Raw genomic sequence first — 22,533 nt, forward strand, 5'->3', positions numbered from 1 at the left:
ACAAGTGTTTGCAAGGTGTGGAGAAATCGGAGCACTTGTGCACTGTTGGTGGGATGTAAAATGGTATGGCCACTGTGGAAAACAGTAAGATGATTTCTCAAAAAATTAAATGTAAAATTACCATGTGGTCCAGTAATTCTACTACTGTGTATATACACCAAAGAAATAAAAGCAAGGGTCAAATATGTATTCAAACACACATGTTCATAGCAGTATTATTCACAATAGGCCAAAGACAGAAACAACTCCAAAGTCCGTCAGTGGATGACTGGATAAACAACAGGTGGGATATACTATACATACAACAGGTTATTCATTCAGCCTTAGAGAGAAATGAAACTCCCAGGCATGCTACAACATGGATGAACCTTAAAAACATTATGCTAAGTGAAATAAGCCAAGATACAAAAGGAAAATACTGCATATGAGGTACCTAACATACTCAAATAATAGAGACAGAAGGTAGAATAGTGGTTGCCAGGGGCTGGTGTAGAGGGTTAGGAATAGGGCCCTATTGTTTAATGGATACAGAGTTTCAGTTTGGGATAATGAAAAAGTTCTGGAGATGGATAGTGATGACTCCCCAACAATTTGAATACACTTAATGCCACTGAATTGTACACTTACAAATGGTTAAAATGGTAAATTTTCATGCACTTTATTTACCACAATAAAAAAGTAAAAGTATGAACCAGTTAGAAAAAAATGTATTTTTTTAAAAAGGAATTGGGTATTTTAACAATAAAAAAAACCTTCTTTTTCTTAAATCTAAAAATGAAAATATATGATCCCAGCTAATCGTCACTAAAATTTCTTTACTAAACAACTTCCCTTAGGAGGCAAGGACAGGAGAGCAAAATCAGTAGCCTGAATATAGGATATTTCTTAAAAATACTGTAATTAACTTGAGCAAAGAGAAGGAAACAGAGTAACTACATTTAGAACATGCTTGATATACAGTATTTTTCAGTTCCGTTTATATTTTATTTGTATGGTATAATAAATTAAAATTTTATGGGTTTGGTTTGTGAACTGGCCATAGAATGATTTCATACCTAAGAATTACTAACATTTAAGTGACGCACCAGAGAGCAGAAGGCAGTTCACTGCATGTCAACAGTGGCTATCCATGCAGAGAGATGGGGTTTCTTCTTTCTGCAGTCCATGTATTCCAAAATGTTTCACAATGCATATGGATTAATTTTATATTCATTAATTTTTTTAAAAAACTTAAGTTATCCAGGGTTATTCACACTAAGCAAAGAATAATACCGTAAATACCATGATTTAAGGCCTGAAGAACACAACCCCATTAATTTCATATGTCCAAATCCTACTCAATCTTTGAGGCACAGCTCAAATGACTTATTTGACTATACATGGAAAAATAAACCTTTCCTTCTCTCAAATTCCATAACATTCTATAATTCCCTTACTGCACCTAACACTAAGCAATGATTATTCATTATTTATACACATTTGGCCCTCTTTATTCACGGGTTCCACATCTGTGGATTCAACCACCCTCAGACTGAAAATATTTAGGGGAAAAAAAACTGTGTCTGTATTGAACATGTACAGACTTTTTTCATTATTCCCTAAAAAGCACAGTAAAACAATTATTTACACAGCATTTACGTGGTATACAGTAAACTGCATTAGATTTGTATTTGGAAAAACATGACCATTCCAATCCAAGAAGAAAAAATCTCCAGAGAGGACTGCGTATGACTTTTGTATTAAGGATCCCATCATATAAAAAATTGTCTACATATAGTATTTCTGGAGTGTTCACTTTCACTGATTTTACTGTTCAGTTTTTAGGCATTTTAAGACAGGAAATGGAATTGGAACTGCAATTTATAACACCAAACCTACAAAAATAAAGAATCTGTTGTACTATAAGATATATATTTGGTCTTCTTCCAGTTTCCTGACATACAGCTCCTATAACCCATGGGATCTCTGGAGTGATTACTTTTTTGTATACTAATGAAATGGTTGGTAGCTGGGCACCCCTACATAGTTTCAGGATGGGAGCTAGTTGCCAGGGGAACCTACCAGGTGAAAACGCTGGAACTTTGAGTACCCTCTACTCTCCGAGGGTTGTTGAAGGTTGAGTTGGTTACCAATAGCCAATGATATAATAAATCATAAGTGATAAAGCTTCCACAAAAATCTAAAACGACAGAGTCTGGAAGAACTTCCATGCAGCCAAAAACATGGAGGCTCCTGGAGAATGGTACACTCAGAGAGGGCAAAGAAACACCATATCCCTTCCCATATGCCTGGCCCTGTGCATCTCTTCCATCTATTTGGTTGTTCATCTGTATCCTTTGTAATATCCCATAATAAACCAGTAAATGTGTTTCCCTGAGTTCTGTGAGCTGCTCTAGCAATTAACTGAACCCAAGGAAGGGGTCATGGGAATCCTCATTTACAGCCAGTCAGTCAGAAGCATAGGTAAAACAACCAGGGCCTTAGGAATGGCTTCTGAAGTCAGGAGCGGTCTTGTGGCGCTGAGCTCTCAATCTGTGGGATCTTAGGCTACCTCCAGGTAGACAGGGTCAGAACTGAACAGAATTAGATGATATCCAGCTGCTGTCTGCTGAAGAATCTGTAGGATTACTTGGTGGAGAGAAATTCCCACACATTTTGATGAACAGAGGTCACAGATGTATTCTGCACTGTGAGAATGTAACAGGAGAAACTGAATTTCTTTGTACTCCGAGAATCAAATGACAATAGTTTCATACATGAATCAAGAATCAATGTTCTGGCGAGGCACAGTGGTTCATGCCTGTAATACCAGCACTTTGGGAGACCGAGGCGGGTGTATCACTTGAGGCCAGGAGTTCAAGACCAGCCTGGCCAATACGGTGAAACGCCATCTCTACTAAAAATATTAAAATTAGCCAGGCATGGTGGTGCACACCTATAATCCCAGCTACTCCGGAGGCTGAAGGAGGAGAAACGCTTGAACCCGAAAGGTGGAGGTTGCAGTGAGCTGAGATCACACCACTGCACTCCAGCCTGGGTGACACTGCGAGACTCCATCTCAATTTTCTTAGAGGCATCGGGTCACTTGCATGGTAAATCAAAATAGCCTTCCCTGGTTCTTCATCTTAAAATACCAACAGTTCCTGGAAGTAGAGTCCATTCCTACATCACTGTGCATGAAGCAGCAACTGAAACAAGACTCGGTTTAGAAGTGCATGCTTAGTTTTTACCAACACAAGATTTGATAACCTTGAAAATAACTACTTTTCCTATTATCCATCCAATATATAATATTGTTCATTATGTAAGTTATTTGCAAGCCTACATATGGAAATACTATATTTCATTTTAAACCATATAATTCAAATCCTTATACTAGCTTATTATTATGGGAGATGGATTTAACCCCTACCCAGAATCCTAAAACTATCAAACAATTCAATTATGAGAAAATTATCCAGAATAAAACAATACAACTACTATCTGGAGAAAACACATCAGAAAGCCAATTACAAGTGATGCTGTAATTGCTGGTAGTGAGAGGCACAGGAAAAACACGCTAGCCTGGTGTATTAGTCCGTTTTCATGCTGCTGATAAAGACATACCCAAGACTGAGTATTTTTTTAAAAAAAAAAAGAAGTTTAATGGACTCACAGTTCCATGTGGCTGGGGAGGTCTCACAATCATGGCAGACGGCGAAAGGCACATCTTACATGTCAGCAGACAAGAGAGAATGAGAGCCAAGCGAATTTATAAAATCTTCAGAACTCGTGAGACTTATTCACTACTGTGAGAACAGTATGGGGGGAACCACCCCCATGATTCAATTATCTCCCACCAGGTCCCTCCGACATGTGGGAATTATGGGAGCTACAATTCAAGATGAGATTTGGGTGGGGACACAGCCAAACCATATCATCTGGATACGGAAAAAGTTGTATTCTTGCGCTCAGCTCACCCAACTAAACTCCTTCATTCAACAATTTACTGAACTTACCAGACATTAAAATAGTAGCATAGCTCAGAATCTTTTGAACTGGAATATGACCTTCAGAAAGTTGCTAGAGCACTTTTTGTTTCCTTTTGTGTACATGTAAACAGTAATGTTTGTCCTCATTTCAGAAGTGAGGCTGAAATGTGATGAGAGAGCACCGTAACAAGTTTAAGTGATATAAAAATGTAGAAATGGATTTTGTTTTTTGATTCAGCAAAACTACGTAAGCGTTCTTACCAAGTAAATGAAGAAATCAATCATTTCACACTGCCCACCATTTAATCTTCCACTTAAGACATTCGTTCATGCCAGATATACCTAAGACCCTCTGTAAAGTCTATTAAATTTAGGGTTTCAGATCCCAGGATTCATTATCCCCATAGTTCTTTTTGATAAACACACATCTCATAAGAGTTTCAAAAGGCCACAATACCCCATCATCATCTACTGCATAATCCTATTGATATGGGAGGGAAGCAGGGAAGTGCTGGGTAGAGAAGGGTGGGGTCCCTGGTGAGGGCTGCACCCTTGGGCCTGTGCCCACGGACCTAAGTGAGAACAGGCACTCCTGTTTTCATGCCCAAATGTTGCATTTTCCAAGATCACACTGGCCAGCCACGCACCCCATACTGTACCCATATAAATCCAAGACCTTAAGCAGACACAGACACAAACGACTGGATGTCTACAGGAGAAGAACATACCAGCAGACACTGGCAGAGCAGAGACGGCACAGCGACATGGATGCCGAGGGGAGTTCAGCCAGGAGTGGCCATAGAAGAGTCTGGCCGCTGGGCAGCCCGACTCCAGAGGAAGACCACCTTCCCACTCTGGGGGGATCCCCCACTTTCGGCTCCCTATCCATCTTGCTGAGAGCCACCTCCACCACTCAGTAAACCTTGCATTCAACCTTCCAGCCCACATATGATCTGATTCTTCCAGTACACTGAGTAAGAACTCAGGCTGTGACACTGGCCCCGTCCTTGCAATAAGGCAGAGGGTCTATTGAGCTGACTAACACAAGCCATCTGCAGATGGCATAGCTGAAAGAGCACACTGTAACACACGCCCACTTGGGCTTCAGGAATCCTAGACATTGCCATGGGGCCGAAGCCCAAAAGCGCTCCCCACGGCCTCTTCACCTGCCCATCTGCGTGTTCCCAGTAAGGGTTTGAGCAGCAGGGCCCCGAAGAAGGAAGCCACAACTCTGTCACACGCCCTGCAAGGCAGATATGAGAACTCTCCCATTTCACTATAATAGAAAATTTAAAATATATTTTCTGGGTTTTTTGTTTTTGTTTTTGTTTTTTTGTTTTTGAGCCAGAGTCTCACTCTGTCGCCCCGGCTGGAGTACAATGGCGTGATCTCGGCTCACTGCAACCTCCGCCTCCCGGGTTCAAGCAATTCTCGTGCCTCAGCCTCCCGAGTAGCTGGGATTACAGGCTACTGCCACCATGCCCGGTTAACTGTTTGTATTTTTAGTAGAGACACGGTTTCACCATGTTGGCCAGGCTGGTCTCGAACTCCTGACCTCAGGTGATCCACCCACGTCAGCCTCCCAAAGTGCTGGGATTACAGGCGTGAGCCACCATGCCCAGCCTTAAACTTTATTTTCTATAGTTTGTTATAAACAATGTGTCCTACATGAACTAAAATGATAAATGGTCTTCCTAGAAATCAAGACGTGTGGCCAGGCACAGTGACTCACGCCTGTAATCCCAACACTTTGGGAGGCCAACGGGGGGCGGATCACCAGGTCAAGAAATCGAGACCATCCTGGCCAACATGGTGAAACCCTGTCTCTACTAAAAATATGAAAATTAGCTGGGCGTGGTGGCACATGCCTGTACTCCTAGCTGCTCAGGCTGCTCGGGAGGCCAAGGCAGAATCGCTTCAACCTGGGAGGCAGAGGTTGCAGTGAGCTGAGATCGTGCCACTGCACTCCAGCCTGGCGACAGCAAGACTCCGTCTCAAAAAAAAAAAAAAAAAAAAAGAATTATGATGTGTATCCCATTTGAGAGTCACTGCTACTTGCCAGATCATGTTGAACAAAATGACACTTTATTTGGGAGACAGAGTTTCACTCTGTCGTCCAAGCCAGAGCACCCTGGCACCATCAGCTCAATGCCTCCTCAAACTCCTGGACTCAGGCAATCCTTCCACCTCCCAAGTAGCTAGGACTACAGGTGGGCACTGCCATGCCTGGTTGACTTTTTTTTTTTTTTATTTTACTTTTGTGGAGACGAGCTCTTGCAATGTTGCCCAGGTTGGTCTCAAACTCCTGGCTTCAAACAATCCTCCTGTCTCAGCCTTCCAAAGTGCTCAAAGTGTTAGAATTACAGTTGTAAGCCACCACACTGGCCTGTTATTCAGATTCAGAATGCACTAGCAATGACTTACATTCTCCCTTTACTAAATCACACCAATAAATTGCCATGTTTCAGCATCACTGATTTATACCTCTTGGTGAACATAGTAACATTTTACTGGGAATTTTGGGAAAGAGCTGTCTCAAAAAGCCTTGTATTGCAGTGATAAAGCTACAAAAAAAGGAGCAGTCATTTAAAACTACTTTAATTATATGCCATAGCCCTTGATGTTTCTAATACATGTGAGACTAAGAAAACAATGAAGTATAAAATAGGTAGAAGATATATACATTTCCGCAAATATTCTAATGGTAGTAGGTAAGAATAAATTCTTTAAAACACACTTTTTCTAAGACAGTAACTGAAAAAATTTGAAATTGCCATGATGCAGCACTGAAGACAGTTTGAATCACCAGAAAAAGTGTGGACTTAGTAACGATGTGGTCACAGAGCAAACAGCCCTTAGTGAAAAAACTTGTGCAAATTATTGTGCAAAGTAACCACTATTTCTTAAGGTGAGTTAGTCACTGAAATGCAAACTTCCTAACAGAAATGTCACATAGTTAAGAAACCCTTTATTATAGCAAACCTGTTTTTAGAAAAGTCTTAATTTTCAGAGACACAAAGATTGTATTTCTACATTCTTTATATATCCTATTGCACCTTTTTTTTTTTTTTTTTTTTTTTAAGGAAAAAAACAAGATGGAGAAGGAGAGAGACAGAGTCTCACTCCATCGCCCAGGCTGGAGTGTGGTGGCACAATCACAGCTCACTGCAATCTCCAATTCCTGAGCTCAAGCAGCCCTCCTGCCTCAGCCTCCTGAGTGTACACTATTTTCAAAGAAATATTTATACTCATTATTACCATCTGATTTTCACAAAAATTCCCATGGGTGACACAGTGAAAACTGCTGGGAACTTGCAGGTAACTTTTTTTAAAGTGTGCATTTTCTTACATAACTGGACCAATGTCACAGGATTATCCAGTGGCAAGGCCAAGATTAAAATCTGTTTCCCTTTTCAAGGTAATCCACAAAGCTATACTTTCTAATAGCTTCATAGAGTACACGATAGAAGTTCTCTGTATATTTATAGAGCAGGCTACTGCAGTGGAACTATTTATGTTTCACCTGACATCCCAACAGGTGCGAGCTGCCCCTACATTCCAAGGTGAGATTTCTAGGGCCACTTGAAAAGTTTATAAGTGTCCTCTTTGCAGGACAGAGTAGACTGACTGGCATATCTGACTCATCTCCGAAAAATCTAAATGGCAAGAGACTAGCAGCCTCTCTGCTCTCATAAGAAGGAAGAAGGGGTTGCTATTTGGACCGTCCTCTGCCTACAGACATGGTCAAGGCAAAGAATACATGTATGCTTCTCACAGACCAAAGAGAGCTGGCTTGGGTTGTCTTTAATCTCATCCACAAGGCGACTCGAGAAGTCCTCTGCATTTCCATAAGACGTTTTAGAATCAGCTAGTCAATTTCAATGAAATAAAGTGCTAGAATTTGATTAGATTTAATTGAATCTGTAGACCAATCTGGGGGCCACTTGACATCTTTACAATATTGAATCTTCCTATTCATGAACATGGTATATCTCTTAATTTTAAGTGTTTTGTAAGTTTCTTATAACTATTTTTGGGGTTTTCAGCAAAGTGTTCTTGTACATCTTTCATTAGGTTTATTCTCAAGGTTTTTTTTGTATTTGTTTATTGGTAATATATAGACTCTGTTGCTACAAAAGTACGTTGAATTTGTTATCTAGTGAGTGGCCTTGCTAAATTCATTTCAATTATGATAGTTTGCAGATTATTTGTGTATCATCAAGTTCTCTGTGAATGACAGTTTTATTTCTTCCTTTCTCAAAATCTTTATGCCCTATTTCTTGCCAAATTATAGTGGCTGGGCAATTGTATTAGTTCGTTCTTACACTGCTAATAAAGACATACCCAAGACTGGGTAATTTGTAAAGGAAAGAGGCTAATTGACTCACAGTTCAGCATGACTGGGGAGGACTCAGGAAATTTACAATCATGGCAGAAGGGGAAGCAAACACATCTTCTTCACATGATGGCAGGAAGGAGAAGTGCCAAGCAAAAGGGGGAAAAGTCTCTTATAAAACCATCAGATCTCGTGAGAACTCACTATCATGAGAACAGCATGAGGATAACCACTGCCACGATTAAATTAACTCCCACCGGGTCCCTCCCATGACAAAAATAAGTAAAACTATATTTTCCCATAACATAATGTTGTATATGGAAAATCCTAAAGAAACAACACAAACACAGAAATTATTAGAGCTAATAAACAAGTTCAGCAAGGTTGCAAGACAGAAAATTGGTATAAAAATTGCACTGGCTAGGCCAAGCACAGTGGCTTATGCCTATAATCTTAGCTCTTTGGGAGGCGGGTGGATGACTTGAGGTCAGGAAGCTCAAGACCATCCTGGCCAACATGGCGAAACCGTCTCTACTAAAAATACAAAAATTAGCTGGACGTGGTGGTGCATGACTGTAATCCCCGCTACTTGGGAGGCTGAGGCAGGAGAATCGCCTAAACCTGGGAGACAGAAGTTGCAGTGAGCCAAGACTGCACTACTACACTCCAGCCTCCTGGGTGACAGAGCGAGACTCTGCCGCAAAAAAAAAAAAAAAAAAAAAAAAAAAAAAAAAAAAAAAAAAAAAAAAAAAAAAAACTGCATTAGCTAGGACCTCTAGCAGAATGTTGATTAGAAGTAGTAACAGTGGGTATCCTTGTCTCATTCTCCATCTCAGCAGTGGTGGGGTATGGGGAGAGCTATGAATATTCACCATAAAGTATGATGGTAGCCATAGGATTTTTGGTGTACTCATCAATATAGATTCCCAAACTGTTTAAAAGGTGTTTTTTCTTTCACAAATGGTGTTAAATATTTATCAAATACTTCTTCTGCACCTTTGAAATAATATTTTTCTCCTGTAGTCTTTTAATGTGATGACTTATACTGACTTTTGAATGCCAAACCGAATTTACATCCCTGTAATAGAAAACCAGCGGTGTGTGTATGTGTTTGTGTGTACAAACATAATATTTGGACTTCTTTAAAATTTAGATTCATTTGCTATTAGGTTTTTCAGAATTTTTGTAGTTATGTTCATGAGACTTTCCTATAATATTTTGATGTTCTTACAATGTGTATTCTGTAGCTGTGTGCAGGTGTTATGTGTATTTCAATTGGGTCAAGTTAACATCTTTACTGTTGTCTGTTTTCCTATATACTATTGAAAGAGGCTAAAGCCTTCCACTATAATTATGAATTTATTCATTTCTCCTTTTAGTTCTGTCAATTCTTGCTTTATGTATTTAGAGGTTATATTATTAGACTCACATCCATTTAAAATTGATATTTTCTGGTAGAGTGAACCCTTTAATTGTGTGGAATGGCTTTCTCTACTACTCATAAAGGTATCTTTTTATCACTTTTCCCCTCATTTTTCAACTTTTTTATGTTCTTATAATTATGCCATGTCTCTTGAGTAGAATTTTGGTTTTTTGTTTTTTTAATTTGGAGATGGAGTCTCACTCTGTCGCCCAGGCTAGAGTGCAATGGTGCAATCCTGGCTCACTGCAACCTCCGCTCCCAGGTCTAAGCGATTCTCCAGTCTCAGCTTCCCAAGTAGCTAAGATTATAGGTGGCCACCACCATGCCTGGCTATTTTTTATATTTTTAGTAGATACGGGTTTCACCATGTTGTCCAGGCTGGTCCCAAACTCCTGATCTCAAGTGATCCGCCCACCTCAGCCTACCAAAGTTCTGGGATTACAGGTGTGGGCCACCATGCCCAGCCTTGAATAGAGGTTTCTAATCAAAAAAATCTGTTTCCTATGAGTTCAGAGAGCTAATAACATCTGTAATAAAAATCTGAGTTTAAGAAAAAAGCATAAAGAAAAGTATGACAAACCAAAACCTAACTACATTGAGTTTATATAATAAATTACAACAATAGGATGATAGTTTTTCTGAGAGCACAGCTGTATCTTATGAAAAAACATACCAGCTGGGCATGGTAGCTCACACCTATAATCCAAGCACTTTGGGAGGCTGATGCAGATGGCTTGAGAACAAGAGTTTGGCTAGGCAACACGGCAAAACTCAGTTTCTATAAAAAAATACAAAAATTAGCTGGGCATGGTGGCATACACCTGTAGTCCCAGCTACTCAGGAGGCTGAGGTGGGAGGATCACCTGAGCCCAGGAGGCAGAGGTTGCAGTGAGCCAAGATCACGCCACTGCACTCCAGCCTGGATGACAGAGCAAGATCCTGTCTCAAAAAAAAAAAAAAAAAAAAACACCACCCTCCCTACCTGTCAGGTTGTTAACTAGACACACTCAACCATTCAAATCAAGGTAAAAATACATAAGTAAATAAAAAAGACTCTGAGGAAAGTTAATGTCAAAAAGTCCCAGCACAAAAGTTTAGCAGTGACTCATAAGGAAATCCAGGCCAGGTATGGTGGCTCACGCATACAATCTCAACACTCTGGGAGGCCAAGGCAGGAGGACTGCTTGAGCCCACAAGTTTGAGACCAGCCTGGACAACATAGTGAGACCCCATCTCTACAAAAATATAAAAAATAAAAGTTGTAAAAAGTAGTTGGATATAGCGGCACACACCTATAATCCCAATTATTCAGGAGACTGAGGTTGCAGTAAGCCATAATCACACCAATGCACTACAGCCTGGGTGACAGAGCAAGACCCTGTCTCAAAAAAAAAAAAAAAAAAGAAAAAAAAGAAAAGGAAAGAAAAAAAGAAAAGAGAGAAAATCCATTAAGCCTTCATTAAGAACCTATTTATTCTGGTCATCTCACTTCTTACAGTCCTAACAGATGAACAGCTTCAACGACAGTTGATTCTACAGACAGACACGAGTAAGAAATAAGCAACAGTGTAAATAAAGAGCAGCTGGGGTCTGACCAATACTGAAGAGGCAATGAACTGCAGTATCTCCCAAGGGTATCAAGTAAACATATTGAAAACCCAAGTCATCAAGAAAATTAAATTGCATTCAGTAAAATCTGTTCAAAAAGTAAAAAGCCAGCCAGGCGCGGTGGCTCATGCCTGTAATCCCAGCACTTTGGGAGGCCGAGGCGGGCGGATCACGAGGTCAGATCAAGACCATCCTGGCTAACATGGTGAAACCCCATCTCTATTAAAAATACAAAAAATTAGCCGGCGTGGTGGCGGGCGCCTGTAGTCCCAGCTACTCGGGAGGCTGAGGCAGGAGAATGCCATGAACCCAGGAGGCGGAGCTTGCAGTGAGCCAAGATCGAGCCACTGCACTCCAGCCTGGGCGACAGTGGCAGAGCAAGACTCCGTCTCAAAAAAAAAAAAAAAAGTCAGAAGCCAAATAATACACTGAGAAAAGCTGCTTGTCACAATTATCTTGAATTATCCTTGGTAGTAGCAGGCCTCACCTTCAAAATTTTCTCATGTTAGATGCACATACATTTAAATGTTAAACATTTATTTTATCAATCTATTTCGCTCAGAATCCCACAAATATATTTAAATGTTTTATTTAAACATGAAATAATGTTTATTTTAAATGTTATTTAAAAAGAAGAGCTATTACTAGAATTCACTAAGACACTGAGTGATTTGGTCCCATGATACAAACCTACGGCAGCATGAAACTGAGATAAAGCATCAGCTAGCTGTCCAGCTGCAAGTAATTTCTTGCCCAATTCAAGATGTTTCTCAACATCTGCATTTACTCCACATTCGGCACCTAAAAATAAAATTAAAAACAATCAGTTAACTTTCCACGAACTAAGATTTAATTAATATTATATTATTAAATATATTATATTTATTATAGTATTAAAAATATAATATTAAAATATAATATTAAAAATAGTTATCTGTCTCAATCATCTACTCAGATGAGAAAACTCACAGAAGCTGAAAAATGATGTAGAGAACATAACATAAAATACAAACCCTATTTCATTTAATGGAGTACAAGACAAAAAATATACCCATCTTGACCTAATTAGTCAAAAGAATGTAACCAGTCTAGAAAACAAAGGAAAGTTGTGTAATGCAGAAGTAGTAAAAATATTTTGAACAATAAAATGAAAATTGTTTGAAGTTAGAATCTCACCTTTAATGAATATCATATAGACTGTTACAACATTTAAGTATTTATTAAGCACCTACAATGCACTAGGCACTATTCTAGGTATCTGGCATAAGTGAGCAACATTCAAAAACTCCTGCCCCTCATACCCTCCTGGCACCTGATGTTATTGTGGGAGGAGACAGACATGATAAATAAGTAAATTACATAGTATGTTACGTGAAAAGTACTGTGGAAAAAGTCAAGCCATGTAAAGAGGTAAGGAGTTCAGGGTACTCAGAGTAGTAAACAAGGGGGTAAAGGGCAGGACTTCTTGAGAAGCTGACATCTGAGCAAGACTTGAAAAAAGTGAGGAACTCACCATGCAGACAGCTAGGAAAAGAGCTTCCAGGAAGAGGGACCAGCTAGTGCAAGGGTCCTAAGTCGGGAGCATGCAGATATGTTCCAGAAACAGCAGAGAGGCCTGGATGGCTGCAGCAGAGCCAAGAGGAAGATAGTAATATGAGGTCAAAGAACTAGAGGACCTGACTATGGCTTTGAATATTTACTTGTCTTAAAATAGGGAACTACTGCAGAATCAATAACATGATCTGATGGACTAGGCCAATTATCAATGTATTGCCTCTGGCTCTGAATTCATCCTTCGGTACTTGCACTGCAATAAAGGCCTGGAGTTTGCAAGCATTTCCTCTTTACAGTGAGTATAATGTTACGCTTTGTCAGTATAGGGCACTGAAGCAATACCGCAGAAAGGACACTTCCTAGTTCTGCTTGCTGTATTTTACTATCTTCTGGCTCCTACTGCATGGTCTGTCATGGGGTGGACTTCCTGGTGCATGGTATGGATGAGGAGGACATCCAGGGGTACTTAGCCATAGCTGTATGCCCAGGGGTCCAGTTCCTCAGTGACCTGGCAACATTAGCCCACACACTCCAGATTTCCCACCCACAGAAGCACCTGGACTCCCTTCATAGACAGGCTGACCAGCCTTGGCTCACCTATATGTGAAAGGATTGTTTTCTGCTTGCCCAGTTACTATGGACCAGCCACCCAGCAATCTTCTTCATCAGCAAACCTGGGCTACAGCTATACCTTCTCCAGTAAGATCTAAACCCCAGCCTGGTAGAGGGGACCCCTCTTGCAGGTTGGTCCTTCCTTGAGGCTGTCTCTTAGTCCTAGAATATCCGTCAGAGTTCTCTTTACTAGTTACTCTTCTATCATAACTTAACGGTTCTGAGATTAAACTTCCCCTTTCTAAGTAACTACATGATTTCTGTCTCTCCTCAATGGACCATGAGTGACACACGATTGGTATTAGGAGCAGTCCTAGGTGACAGGCCCACAGAGATGCAATTTGAGGACTGGTTTGGTCATGATCTTGGGCTTCAATGCAGTGCTAAGTTCATCGCCAATGGGAGATGAAATGCTAGTGATCCACAGTAGGTATTGGAGTCACAATTAACTAAGCTATCACTGTGGCTGACTGTAATGAAGTACTAACTGAGGCACATGTCTTAGAAGCCCAAGTGGCTGCTGCAACTGACCACAATGGCAGAAATTATGAAAATAAGTACTGTGATGTGGGGTGGGTTCTTTTGAGAGCACTAGAGCAGGGTCCCCAAGCCCCCAGCCATGGACCAGTACCAGTCCATGGCCTGTTAGGAACTAGGCCACACAGCAGGAAGTGATCAGCAAGCCAGCGACATTACCACCTGAGCTCCGCCTCCTGTCAGATCAGTGGAGACATTAGATTCTCACAGGAGCACAAACCCTATCATCAATTGCGCATGCAAGGGGTTTAGGTTGTGCATTCCTTATGAGACTCTAACTAATGCCTGATGATCTAAGGTGAAACAGATTCATCCCGAAACCATCCTCCCCCTACCCAACCCGGTCCGTGGAAAAAATGTCTTCCACAAAACCAATCTCTGGTGCCCAAAAGGTCTGGGAATTGCTGCCCTGGGGCACCTACAGGGAGAAAATAACCAGCTCAGATCCAACTTTCAGCTCAAGTCATGGTCAGATTCAGCTGAAAATCAAATATAAAATTTAATTTGATTATGAGGGTTGCTGAATTAAAACAATAGCTGAATTCATGGTCTCACCAAGTTCCTCCTGTGAAAGTTAGGGCACAGATTAGTAAAGAACAGAATCCTTAAATTTGGAATGGGAATATTTATTTGGACCCAAATGAAACTGACCAACTTGAACCCCCAAGTCCTTCTGAGTCTCCCTTACCAGAAGTAGTTTTCCCCCCTTGTCTGAGGAGATGAGTCTTCCACTGCTTAAAAACCTGACGACAGCTTTACCTATGGTGGAGGCCTTAAAAGAGGATGCTCATCCTCAAGACACACCCTAACCACTGCCATTGTCACTAACCCATGTCTAATCTTGGCAGGCTCCAGAGGAACAGGTATATACTATGACCCAAAGGAAGTAGCTGAACACACCAAAAGATCTGCTGATAAACAAGCAGAATCCCACAGAACATACACGGCAATAGATTCTAAAGGTGCTAGGCCAGGAGGGTGAAATATAACACTACATTGGCTCTAATTCATTTATATGTGCACGCTTATAAAGCAGAGGTCAACAAACCGTTTTTGTAAATAAAGTTTTACGAGAACGGGGCCATGCCTATTAATGGATGGGCCATACTGTCTATCGCTGCTTTCACACTGTAGCAGCAGAACAGAGTTGTTGTGACAAAACCCAGATGGCCTCTAAAACCTAAAATATTTACAATCTGACCCTTTACAGAAAAGGTTTGACTACTTCTATACTAGAGATCCCACATTTAATGTGTTAACTCACAAAACTGGAAGTGGCTTTAACAGCTTACTTGATTGGCTGACTGAAACTTGAAGTTTAATTTAATTAGTTAAACATTAATTATATTAATTTAACATTTAATAAGGCTGAGGTTCCAAAGTTTCCCTAGCATAGTAAGAGAGAGGAATCCAAAGGCTTAGAGAGACAAGAAGGTTGGACTGGATTTATCATGTGTTACCTACACACCAAACTGCCACTTATGTCCATGAGAGGGCCTAGAAAACACTCCTTTTACTAAGGCATTGAGAAACCTATTAGTGGCCAGGCGCAGTAGCTCACGCCTGTAATCCCAACACTTTGTGAGGCCAAGGCAGGAAAACTGCTTCAGGCCAGAGTTCAAGAGCAGCTTGAGCAACATAATGAGACCTCATCTCTACAAAAATATAAAATAATTAACCAGGTATGGTGGCACACACCTGTAGTCCCACCTATTTAATACTTCGGGGGCTGAGGCAGGAGGATGGATCCTTTGAGCCCAGGAGTTCAAGTTTGCAGTGAGCTATGATCGTGCCACTGTATTCCAGTCTAGGAGACAGAGCAAACCTTGTCTCTGAAACAAAAAAAATTTTTTTTTTTAAGAGAGGGAGAAATGTATTAGTGAGGGACCACCTACAAGGTTTTCAAAATTCTTGTCACTCCCCTTTGTAGGACAGGTATGACTACAGGAGCAAGTCAATATTGAGATAAGTTGAATTCAGTGGGGATGACGGGATTTTAGAGTTGCACAGAAACTTAAGCAGCAGCACTGAACCATCAGAGACAAGGTGGGCACATCAATGCAGAGGCTCTTAATAATCAGGTAGATAAAATGACATACTCTATGGATGTCACTCAACCTCCTTCTCCATCATATCTAAGCTTGTGCAATGGACCCATGAACAAAGCGGCCATGGTGACAGGGATGGAGATTATGAATGGGTTCAAAAACAAAGATTAGGCCAGGTGCGGTGGCTCAGGCCTGTAATCCCAGCACTTCAGGAGGCCAAGGCAGGCAGATCACCTGAGGTCAGGAATTCGAGACCAGCCTGGCCAACATGGCAAAACCCCATCTCTACTAAAAATAAAGAGATTAGCCGGGTGTGGTGGTGCATGCCTGTAATCCCAGCTACTGGGGAGGCTGAGGCAGGAGAAACTCTTGAACCTACAAGGTGGAGGTTGTGGTGAGCTGAGATCATGCCACTGCACTCCAGCCTGGGCAACAATGCAAGACTCTGTCTCAAAAAACAAAAACAAAAACAAACAAACAAAAAAAACCACACAGATTAGTCCTTTCCAAAATGGAAAAAAGTGATCTGGCTAAAGCTATTGCAGAGCATCTGATATGCCAGTGCTGGAGACCAACACTGAATTCCCAGTATGGCACCACGGGTGGGAAAGAGACAGCTGGCCACCTAGTGGCAGATTGATTTAATTTGGTTCTCTTCCATAACGCATCCATTTCTCATATTCCACATACGAATTTGCCTGCAATGCTTCTGCCAACTCCACCATTCATAGACTCACAGAATGTATTACCTACCGTCACAGCATTCTACACAGCACTGTCTCTCATTAAGGAATTCATTTCATAGCGAAAGAGGTGGATAGTGTGCTCACGACACTAAGATTAATTGGTTTTAGCATTGCTCCATCACCTAGAATGGCTTACTAAAGAGTTAAGTAGCAGTACTAGTTAGGAGACAAAAACCTGAAAGGATGGGGCTCTGTTTTACAAGCTGCAGTTAGTTTATTATTTCAATCACAGACCATTATATGATGCTATCTTGCCCACAGTCAGAAGATGTCAGTCCAGGAATCAAGAAGTAGAAGCAGGCATGGCTCCTCTCATTATTATACCCACATAACCCACTTGCAAAATTTCTGCTTCTAGTCCTGGCAACTTTGAGCTCGGATGGTTTGGAGATCTTAGTCCTTAAAGGAGAAATGCTTCCAAAGGGGACACAACAATGTTTCCGATTAACTGGAAGATGAGACTGCCACATGGTCATTTTGTACTTCTTATGTTACTGAAACCAACAAGCCAAAACATTGGTTAATCTACTAGTTGGAAAAATGAATCCGAAACACCAAGGGCAAACAAGTGTGCTATTTTGCAATGGAGGCAAAGTAGGATAAGTGGAACCCAGAAGATTCTCTAGGGCGTGTCATACTACTTCTATGCCCAATACAAAGTTAACGAAACGTTACAGCAACCAAAAAACAGAGCAAATAAGACACAGTCCCTTCAAGAAGGAAAGTTTATGAGTCACTCAATCAGGTTAAAAAAAAAAAAGCCAGAGTAGCTGAAATTCTGGCAGAAGGCAAGAGAGGTATAGGACAGGGAGTAGATTAAGGAAGCCACATATATCAGCTACCATCTCAGACCAGCTACAGACACAAGCCATGTAGTAGCTTTGCATATTTTCTCTTTGATTATATACATGTTTATTTGTATATACAGTCAACCTTCATAATTCAGATTCTGTATTTGTGAATTTGCCTATGCACTAAAATTCATTTGTAATCCCCAAACTCATATTCACAGCATTTTCACAGTCATTCAAGAACACATGCATGTTCAGGGCAGCAAAATACTGAAATCACTCCAAGCATATGTTCCAGTTGAGGCTGAACAAGGTAACACTCCATCTTCCTGTGTCAGCTTTCATATTATAAACAAATGTCCTTTCCACTGTACATTTGGTGCCACTTTTTTGTGTATGCTTCCTGTCACTGATTTCACCATTTCAAGTGACTCCCAAGCATAGTACTGAAGTACTGTCAGGTGTTCCTATGCTCAGGAAAGCTGGGCTGTGCCTTACTGAAAAAAATCGTGTGTTAGTTAAGCTTTCTTCAAGTATGAAAGATAGTGCCATTAGCTGTAAGTTCAATGTTAATAGATCAACAATCTATAGTAAGGTGTCTTCAAATAGAAACACACAGAAAACAAGGCTATGTCTCGATCTGTTGACGTAAGTTGTGATTTGAGGCTTACAGAAACTTAACCTGTATTTCCCCTAAGAGAAATGGTTCAATATTTGCTAAAGCAGTGTTCACGATGACTCTACAGAACATAACCACCATGAATAACAAGAATTACCGTACTAACCATATTTTTCTCCCTAATTCCCAATTTTATTTTATACACAAATTGTTGACGTTAACTTTACAATTTAGTCTTTATATAACTGAATATTGAGTGGGACGGTGATGGAATTAAGAGTGGTAATTTATGTAGTCAGTGATGGATACGTGACTGATAGAACCAGGAGTCTTCTCCATTAGGGTATGGGTAAGAACTTCCTCACTGCAAGGATAGCTTATCTTTTTAGTTAGAAAATTGTCTCAGGTCTTCTATTCAGGCTGCTATAACAAAAATACCACAAACTGGATGGCTTATAAACAACATTTACTTCTCACAGTTCTAGAGGCTAGCAAGTCCAAGATCAAGGGGCCAGCAGATTCAGTGTCTGATGAGGGCCCATTCCTCATAGACTGCATTTTCTTGTTGAGTCCCTATGTGGTGAAAGGGGAAAACAAGCTCCGTCAGGCCTCTTTTATAGGGCCAATAATCCCAATCATGAGGGCATAATCTAATCACCTTCTCCTTAAGGCCCTGCCTCTTAATACTGTCACATCGGATTAGGTTTCAACATATGAACTGGGGGTATGGGGGGAACACAAACATTCAGACCACAGCAAAAATAAAGTTGCTTTGTTGTACTAGTATTCAAATATGTGCAGAAAGGCATGTACAGAAACTAAGTAGCCAAAGCATTTCTCCTTTATGGTGAGCATGATGTTAAGCTTTTTGGGGTGCTGAAGGACACCACAGAAAGAAAATCAAAACAATGGCTGCTTGGGAGGGTAAGAGAAAAGACAGACTGGGAAGAGGCAGGAGGGAACTGTTGGTAATGTTCTCATCTTGCTTAGAGGTGTGGGTTACACAGTTATATGCAATTATCAAAACTGAGCAAATATACACTTAAAAATATGGACATTTCATTGTACATTAATTTTACATGCAAACAAAAGTTGGTTATATGCCTGTTAAAGTATTTAGGGCCATGTATACTGGTGTTATTTTGAAATGCATTTTTTTCAAGGATTAATAGTTGGATAGAGAACTGCCCAGATGCATATGTGTTAAAACAAACATATTAAAATAATAGTGGTAGAATCTAGATGATGGGTATAGGGACGAACACTGTAAAATTCTTTCAACTTTGCGATATGTTTAATAATAAAATGTTGGGAATATATACACTATGGTGTTATAATGGGAGAATGTACACAGGCTACTGTGAGGGCACAAGTTCAGGCACCTAACACAGTTAAAATTAAATAAAATTTAAACTTGTTTCACAGTCATATTAGTAAGAGTTTAAGTGCTCAATAACTAGTGGCTAGTATAGGAGAGAAAAAATAATTTTCTGTCTTCATAAACTGGGACTCCCTATAACAAAAGACAGATTAACAAGAGTTGTTTCATATGCATACCTCAAACATACATGGAAGAAAACTCAAGAGAATCGAGTAAATCTCCAGAGTAGATTTCAAATAAAGAGTTTAAACTTCAGCAGAATACCATCATTTGCTAAAATAAAGGAAGTGGAGGGTGATGGGGAAATCTGTTACAGGGGGATGGCCAGGAAAAACACTGAAAACAAGAGTAAGATTTGTTGTACAGGTTTAAGTCAATGCCTTTTCCATTTAGTGGCACCACTCCTCCTAGTGCAGAGCAGGGAAAAATATTTCCCTCATAGATGTAAATTTCTCTGACAAAAGGGCAACTTTTCAGAGCTATTCTTGGGTCTACAGTTTCTCAAAATAACCAACTCTAAATAACTAATATGACAGACATATTTTGGAGTAGCATATTGTGGGTTCCTAAAGTCATATTTTGGGGTAGTGTGACCTGAGCTCCAACACCACTGCATGGGACAATGCAAATGATACCAAATATCGCCCATCAACGCGGAAAGTTCCACTGGACAGCCCTGGGGGATTCCCCTGAAGGCTCACCTGAAACCTGAAGGAAAAGTAGGAAGGATGCTACCTTTGTCGAAAAGGCTGGAATAGGGAAACCAACCATCCAAAAACAAAGGACATGACATTTAAATGCCTAGATGTCACATGATTAATAAGGCTTTCAAAAAAAAAAAAAAAAAAGTCTAGTATTTCGGCTAGCTCTCCTTGCCATCATGACGTAATTATTCTGCAGTGGAACACTTTAAGTGCTAGGTGACTCTAATAAACATCCAGAGAGGAATAGGGAAACCAATTCATTATCTACATGATAATCCAGGTGACATGATGATGACACGACCATGGACTAGTAGCAGTGAACACAGAAAAAATAAGACACACATGACTTATATTAACAGGCTAGATATGAAGGTCAAGTACAGAAAAAGCAGGGTCCAGGATACCCAAAGCAACGTACTGAGCAACTACCTAACATTTTAGTCACCAAAAGCACTGAACTCCCTATTTCATCTAATACAGCAAAAAGCTGATTGGAATTCACTTTACCTTGCTCTTTCTCCTTCTAAACATAGTAGCTTTCTCAGCCTTTTATATTCCTGCTCTGTAGTTTCTCCATAGTGTCTTAGTAGGTTGGCACAAAAGTAATTGAATCCCTTGGTTGCCTGTTGGAGCCCTTGGTATAAGGAATGGAAAGAAAGGAAGAGAGATTTTAGGGCTCAGAACATACCCTCCCAAAATAAGACTGCAGGAGACCAGAATTTGCCATCCCAAAACATACTTCCTTGGCATATTATTTGAAGCTGGTTATTCTGAGAAACTACAGACATAAAAACAGTTCTGAACACTTATTTTGTGAAAATAATGTATATATAAAGAAAATTTTCACAAGTAAAAGTGTCTGGTAGGTGAGCTCAGTGATACAGACCTGTAATCTCAGCTATTCAGGTGGCTAAAGTGGGAGGATTGCTTGAGCCCAGGAGTTTGAGACTGGCCTGGACAATACAGTGAGACCCCATATCTTATACAAACAATAAAAGTAGGCCAGTTGCAATGGCTCACATCTATTATCCCAGCACTTTGGGAGGCCAACACAGGAAGATCACTTGAGGCCAGGAGTTCAAGACCAGTCTGGACAAGAAAAACACCATCTCTCCAAAAGTTTTAAAAATGAGCCAGGTGTGGTGGCACACACCTGTAGTCCCAACTACTCAGGAGGCTGAAGCAGGAGAATCACTTGAGGCCAGGTGCTACAATTATGCCACTGCACTCCAGCCTGGGCAACAGAGCATGATCCTGTCTCAAAAAAAAAATTTTTTTAAAGAAAAAGAAAAAAGAAACTTTATGAGGAGAAATGTAATACAAACAGAACTAAGAAGCTACTATGTGCTGGAAACTTCTGTATCTTCATTTCACTAAATCATCAAAACAACCCCAGGAAGTAAACGTCTTTGATAGTTTTAAAACTGAGGCTCAAGGAAGTTAACCATTCTGCCCAAGGACTCACAACAACTGTCAAAACAAGATCCACTTCCAAAGACCAGTTTTCTTTTCAGCACAGTGAACAATCCTTTTCCCCATGTAAACCAGCCTAACATTTCCACAGTTACTAGGCTTTTCATGCTTCATTCACTCAACCCATCATTTTACTTAACATTTTAGCTACAATCGTTTCCAACCTCACAGGATGAACCGGAAATCTAAAGGGAGCTAAGAACACATGTAAAAAACTCTTTGAACTGCTATGTCAAGCCATGTCATGCTCTCACCCCAGAGGGTGAGTTACTCTGCAAACTAAATTTCTCTTGCCTTCTAGGATAAAAAGAGTATCCAGCATTTCTTCTTTTCAGAATAAAACTGAGATCTTTATTACATTACAATTTTACCCAACATAATTTCCATTTAATTATATGATAATATAACTTCCTCTACAAAAATTTCCACGGTACACTCTAATCATTCAGAGAGAATGAATTATTATCCTGTTGGTGCGCTTTGGTCACATTTCCATAACAGAACTTGCCACAGTGTAAGAGCTGGTGGTATAGACCCTTCTTTCCCCATAAGAGGCATTGTGCCTCCTCACTGAGATGTTCCCAGCTCTCATCTTACCTTCTTCCAAATCCAGCCCCTATGCTGCTGCCAGGGCAATCCTTCAAAATGCACTTATACTAAAAATTCTGCAGAATTTTCACATCATTGGCTAGATTAAAACTAAATCCCTTCAGATATAAAGGCAAACAAC

At 40.3% G+C, this 22,533-nt stretch overlaps 1 protein-coding gene across 1 annotated transcript in view; it reads right to left on the reverse strand.

The window, feature by feature from the left end:
- DNAJC3 (DnaJ heat shock protein family (Hsp40) member C3) overlaps window positions 1-22,533 on the reverse strand; it is a 103,426-nt gene that overhangs the window by 60,543 nt on the left and 20,350 nt on the right. Inside the window, exon 2 of the mRNA XM_010358915.2 lies at window positions 12,029-12,139. Coding sequence (XP_010357217.1) covers window positions 12,029-12,139 — 111 coding nt within the window. The remainder of the gene's footprint in view (window positions 1-12,028; window positions 12,140-22,533) is intronic.

The sequence above is a fragment of the Rhinopithecus roxellana genome, chromosome 18 (genome assembly GCF_007565055.1).
Source record: "Rhinopithecus roxellana isolate Shanxi Qingling chromosome 18, ASM756505v1, whole genome shotgun sequence".
NCBI classification, from domain to species: domain Eukaryota; kingdom Metazoa; phylum Chordata; class Mammalia; order Primates; family Cercopithecidae; genus Rhinopithecus; species Rhinopithecus roxellana.